This window comes from Morus notabilis, unplaced genomic scaffold (genome assembly GCF_000414095.1).
Source record: "Morus notabilis unplaced genomic scaffold, ASM41409v2 Scaffold7261, whole genome shotgun sequence".
NCBI classification, from domain to species: domain Eukaryota; kingdom Viridiplantae; phylum Streptophyta; class Magnoliopsida; order Rosales; family Moraceae; genus Morus; species Morus notabilis.
This window is the reverse complement of record NW_010363360.1, coordinates 1-6,234: the sequence shown is the minus strand read 5'-3', so window position 1 is coordinate 6,234 and position 6,234 is coordinate 1. Positions and strand designations below refer to the sequence as shown.

General features: G+C 33.9%; 1 protein-coding gene across 1 annotated transcript; it reads left to right on the top strand.

Moving 5' to 3' along the window:
* Window positions 1-399: 399 nt before the first annotated feature.
* On the top strand, window positions 400-3,882 carry LOC21384210 (red chlorophyll catabolite reductase, chloroplastic). The gene is made up of 2 exons (XM_010104270.2): window positions 400-750; window positions 3,096-3,882. Exons 1-2 carry the CDS (start codon window positions 400-402, stop codon window positions 3,702-3,704), a joined length of 960 nt encoding a protein of 319 aa, XP_010102572.1. The 3' UTR covers window positions 3,705-3,882.
* The last annotated feature ends 2,352 nt before the right edge of the window (window positions 3,883-6,234 follow it).

Below are 6,234 nucleotides of genomic sequence, written 5' to 3'. Positions count from 1 at the left end.
TTTTTTCGATATGTGGCTGAAAAACTGAGAACTAAGTCACCGGAAACCGAGAATCAAGTCGGAAAATTCAAATGGATTTTGCCTTATTCCTAACTTAACACAGTAAATTACTTTTTTGCCCTTAACTAAGAAAGTGAAAAATGATGACTCGTGCTAATGGCGAATTATTCATGAAGAAAATTTATTATTTTTAAAATTTAGGAGATATTTTATTCAAACACTTATAATTGAGGGGAATAAATATAATTTGTCTAAAAAATAATTTAAAAAAAACCCTGTAATGTAGTGTAATTTGTATATCCATTCATTTATTTTAAATGAACTAAAACGCAGCGTTTTATTAAGCAACTGTTGAATTATAATTCATGAGAGCCAATGCAGGCACGGAATCTGACATGAATGGCTGTCATTAATTCTTGCCACTGTTTCCACTCTCTCTCTTCTTCTCCTCCTCCTTCATCAATTTCTGGTTCTCTACACTCATCACCAACACCAAGGCCTCGGATTTCAGCCTCAACGGCCCCCTCTCACATGGACCTACACAACCAGGGCCGTTCAAAGTTCATGGAGTTTCCGTACGTCTCGGCCCCACACAAGAAGCTCATGGTGGATCTTGTATCGACGGTGGAGAATCGCCTTGATTCTCAGCTCTTTCCCTGCACCCTCCCGCACGATGTTCAGTCCTACCACAACCAAAACGGGACCTCCCATGCTTCCCTCCACATCAGATCCGGCCACAAGTCGTCCCCTGTTTGTTCCCTCCCTCTTTGACCTTTTTCAACTTTCTAGCTTCCGAAAATGATTTCTGCTAATTTTATATACTTTTTAATTTCGCAAAAAATAATTAAAAAAAATTTCACTTTAGAAGTCGAACTTCAAGTTCACACGTGAAGATTATAATATTTTCATACATATATATATATATATATTATATGTATGTATGTATAGTTGGTTTTGCTGTGAAGCTTCCGTTGCCGTTGGTGGACAATGAATGGTGATTTTAGTCAAAGCATTAATTTTTCTTTGTGCTTGTCATGGATCATGGATGGGATGTGATGTGGTAGAAATTATATGGTTTCAGTACAATAAAGTCGTGTTAACCAGAAAAAAAAACAAAAAAAAAAAAAAACACTAATTTAGATTAGACTTGTAATGGTCAATTGGTCGTGTTCTTCTTGGTTTGGAGTGGTAGTGAATGGTTTGTGCAAACCCAGTTTTTGAGCTCTCACCCAATCGTATGCTTACGTATGTTTGTACGCATTTATTTAGGTATAATGTTGAGTTTGAAGTATTGTTAGCTCAGCACGTAATATAACCCTGTTTGGTTTAACTATTTGAACCAAACAATTCAATTCAAATTGTATTTAAAGGTTTAAATTAGTATTTATTTTAGAAATAAAAAGAGATCATTCAAACTATCAATTAAGATTTAAATGGTTGATTTTAGAATTCATACCCTTAAAATTTACCATTTGAATTGTTGACAACAATTTAAAAACAATTATTTTTATTTTTTTTCTATCTTTAATTTTAAGCTTAAAAATGTTATAACTTTTTGTTTCATTTTCAATTGAGATTATTTTTTTTCCTTTATGTTTCTAAAGAGAGGAATAAATCTCCATCCATATTGCATATTTTTAACCTTATTTACAATGAGGTTTTATAAGATTTGTTACGCCTCTGTTTATTTCAATAGCTCAAACTGTTGTTTAGAATTCAAACCTTAGTTCAGGATTCAAACTGGTGTTTGGGAGTGAAAAATTCAAGGACAATTCAAACCATCAACAATGGTTCAATGACAGCTCAAATTGTTGATTTTAAAATTCACCGCCCCTCTAAATTTAACAGTCTGAATTGTTGTCAACAGTCTAATAGTTTCAGATTCTACTTTTTCTCTCTCTTCAATTTCAATCTTAAAAGTGTTAAAACTTATTCGTTTTAATTTCGATTGAGATGATTTTTTTTAATGTGTTCATAATGAATAGAGGAATAAATCCCCATCCATATTGCATATTTTTTAATGTCATTTATAATGAGGTTTTATAAGATTTGTTACAAAACCTGAATAACAGTTTTCAACACTTTATCCAAACACAGTTCGGATTTTATTCTCAATTCAAATTACAATTTATTTGCATATCTAAACAACAGTTCTGATCACAGTTTAAATCATAAGAGTTCAGATTCTACATTTCTAACAAAAAATGTTCAAATCTCCACAGTTTGAGTTGTTGAACTAAACAAGCCCTGCAAAACTCTAATGACAGCTTTCAACACTTTATCTAAATACAATTCAGATTTTATTTCCAAATCAAATTACAATTTATTTACATATTTAAACGTCGGTTTGAATCACAATTAAAATAACCACAACTAAAACTAAATCAACAATTTGAGTTGTTAAACCAAACAAGCTCTAACGAATTCTCATCAGGTGTCCCTATTCTTTCTTGAGTTAGCAAATTAAGCTAGGACATTTACTTAAAGTAGTCTTTAAGAAGGCCATTCACCCCACTGTCTCTTCTTAATTTGGATTTTCTTCTATATGGTACTTTTGGAGTTGAATAGTTTCGTTTCATAGTTTGTCTCTAGTATGCAAAGAATAATCCACCGACCCGTAACAGAGAAGTTTTAAACTTCAAAGAGATTTCAAGTTCAATAAAACAATGCTTCACACTGCCGAAATTGCATTTTTACCCCACTTATAGAGTGTTAATTGTACAAAAATATGAGAATTAAATTGCCCTTTTTCTGGCCAGAGCAACTAGGTAGGGATGCAGAAGGATCTCTTCGAAAGCAGGAAAAGAAAGTGAATTAGTAATATGTGTTAACTGTGGAGATTAAGGCTTCCATATAGCCGACCCCAATTAAGTTGGGATTAAGGCTTGTTGTTGTTGTGTTAAGTTATAGGGTCCAATTATGCCCTGATAATAGAATGTGTCCCGCGTTTTTGTTTAACTTCTTTTTCTGCTGACTTTATTGCTATCTGTAATATAGAATTAGAGCGTCTTATTCTTAACCATATGAAATCTCAAAGTATGTACGAGAAACAACTTGTGCTCATTGGATTAAGTTCATTTGATTTTTTTTTTCAGATTGATTTCGTGTTAGGAAGCTGGATCCACTGCGAGTTACCAACAGGAGGAGCATTAAACATAACAAGTCTCTCAACCTATCTGAACTCTTCCACAGACGCGCCAAATTTCCTAATTGAGATCATCAGAAACAGTCCTACATCTCTCATTGTTATCCTCGATTTACCGCCTAGAAAAGACCTCGTCCTAATTCCAGACTACCTCAAGACATTCTATGAGGACACCAAGTTGGAAGCTCAAAGACAATTGCTCGAAAAAGTCCCCGAGGTTAAGCCCTACTTCTCTTCGTCACTCTACATCCGATCCGTCGTTTCTCCGACGGCAATTATGGTCCGAATTGAAGCAGAGGCAGTTGAAAGATTAGAGGAGATTATAGAAGACTATGTTGATCCCATTTCAAAAGAAGTGCTAAGGATTTGGTTGGAGCAATGTGCTTGTGTAAAGAGAGAGGTCAATGATGAGGCTGAGAAGAACTACCTTCAAAAGAGGGATAAGTTTGTGAAGACTAAGACCATTGAGATTGATTTGGCTTCGAGCTTGCCGAGATTGTTTGGTCCAGAAACCGCGGATCGAGTAATGGCTGCTGTGAAAAAGTATTTCTCCTCGTGATGTGATGATTTTTGTACAACATTTTATGTAGCTAGCGAATAAATGGTGTGCGAAGAATTTTAGAAATTACCCTTCTATCTAGAGAAGTGATTTTATCTGTACAAGTACTAACTTCTGCATATACAGTATACTACTGCTCTTATAGTCTCGTGATCAATGCAGCAAAAAAAAAAAAAAATCTATATTTTTTGAAATTGGAAAAGGTTTAGGAGAAAGAGGGTGGCATTCCATCAAATTCTTGCATATTCAGTACTCGTTTTTTTCGTCTAACCAATGCCGTAGAAGTGACTCGAATTCAAGTTCGATTGAGGAGCTAGAAGACAAGCACCTTAACCACCCTAACCGTTTATTAAAAAGAAAAAAAAACCCCCCACCGTAACCATTCAAACAATTACCATGATTGTAACAAAAAATGATATTTAATAATTAGTTCTCTGAAGTAAGTCTCTGATTTTCTTTTGAGGACTTGCAACGCGATTTGTCCGATTCCATAATTTTTTCTTCTGAAAAATTTCAAACCTTAGACCATATCCTTTTTTAATGAGAGAGATGACCTTAAAGTTATACGTCTTACTAATTAGATAACTTTAAGGATGTGCGATATCATTATTATTATCCTAAAACATTTTAATTGTCCTGGATTTTTCGCGACTTTTTATTTGGATGGAAAAACGGGGTGCTAAATCACACAGCCTTACAATTATATGAGGTTATAAATCTTGAATGGCATGATACTATAAATCACAATGATTGTCTTTTTTCTCCACTTACTAATTGAAATTTTGGTAATGATTTAGCCTTTTTTTTTTCTTGCATAACAGTGACATGGCAGTGCCTTCCATCTTCTGATGTAGTGTGATTGATATTCCATGCGAATAATGACATAAAAGGGCCACAAAGTTGTTTACAATTACTTATCCTCTCAAGGAAAAGCTATTGTTATATAAATGATAAATATAGAAAAAGAACAACTTAAATCATACAAGTTCTCATCTACTTTTCTTTTCTTTGTAAAGTTCCTCGCATGATTAAAAGCAAATAAAACCCTGAAAAAAAACAAAAACAAAAACTTGAAAGAAGGATAACTGATAAGAAAGTTCCCCGTATGAATTCAAGGGATTATAACCAAAAAGGGGAAAGAAAAAAAAAAAGGGAGAAAGAGAGAAATATATCAAGATTTGAAATGAATTAAAATTAATAAGTTAATAGTTTACATAAGTTAATAAATAGGCTAAATTATTATTTTTGTCCATAATTTGTCTGATTATGAACCATAACTTGACAAGTTATTGTCCATAATTCACAGTTTTTATCTATAATTTGTTTGATTATAAACCATAACCTGACAAATTTATCCATAACTTATCTAATTATGAATCATAACTTAAAAAGTTATGACCTATTAATTTCTATAACTAAAAATTGACCAATATATTTTCTTTAACTTTTTATATTAGTCTATTTTATACTCTTTTCGAAAAAAAAAAATCCAAAACTCCCAATAATTCAAGGGATTATGGGCCAAAGTTTCTCCCCAGATGGCCCAACTACAAAGAGACGACAATGGAAATGACATTTCTGGACGGTTCCTCAAAACGTACCTTTAATTACGGTAGAAACCATGAGAGAGTTTTGAACAGCGACTGAAAAGCTTGCCAATTATTATGGCAGTCGTTTTCTTCCACTGTTTAAGCTCTCCTCTCGCCTTTTCTCCTCTGTTACAGTCATCAAGACTCTTAAATAGTTCTAGATATCGGATTTCGGCTTCATCGACTCCGTCTGATCAAATGGCCGAAAGGCCTAAGAAGGCGATCAGGAGGAGCACGTTCATGGAGTTTCCCTACTTGTCGGACCCACACAGGAACCTGATGGTGGATCTCACATCAACAGTTGAGACACGCCTTGATTCCCAGCTCTTACCCTGCACCCTCCCGGAAAACGTCCGCTACTTCGAGAATCAGAGTGGAACCTCCCATGCCACCCTTTACCTCATATCCGGCATTAGCTCTTCCCCGGTAATATCATTATTCATGTTTTAGCTACTTTACCTTTCTTTCTAATCAGTTTTTGATTTGAAAAAAAAAAAAAAAAAGAAGAAGAGAAAAAGAAAGAAATCTCGTATGTGCTGATCCTGATTACGTGAAACGGACGAATAGTGTTTGATGAAAGAAATTCGTCAACAAAAATATTAAATTGATTTCAATGATCTAAGACACAAATAAGAGAGATTAAACAGTAAAAACACACAAAAATTCATAATAGTTCACTCTTAATTTAAAAACTACGGCCTCGTTCATTTCACCGATTTGAGTTTTTAGTTTTAGGTTTCTACAGTAAAAAACTCTCAGAAAATGTCACATCAAAATTTTCTGCTACAGTGAAAAGCTCTTAGAAAATGTCACATCTCAGCTCGAATCGAAAACTCGAATCCGCAAAGCGAACAAGGCCTACGTCAATTTCAGACTAACTCCTCCTGAAATGGACCTCTTCTTATTATATATCTCTGTAGTATATGCAAGTTTCTTTATTT

Bases quoted from the DNA above. Each gene is read 5' to 3' on its own strand.
- LOC21384210 (XM_010104270.2), top strand. From the start codon at position 400: ATGGCTGTCATTAATTCTTGCCACTGTTTCCACTCTCTCTCTTCTTCT. The intron at 751-3,095 runs GTTTGTTCCCTC...TTTTTTTTTCAG, and splicing joins CCGGCCACAAGTCGTCCCCT to ATTGATTTCGTGTTAGGAAG.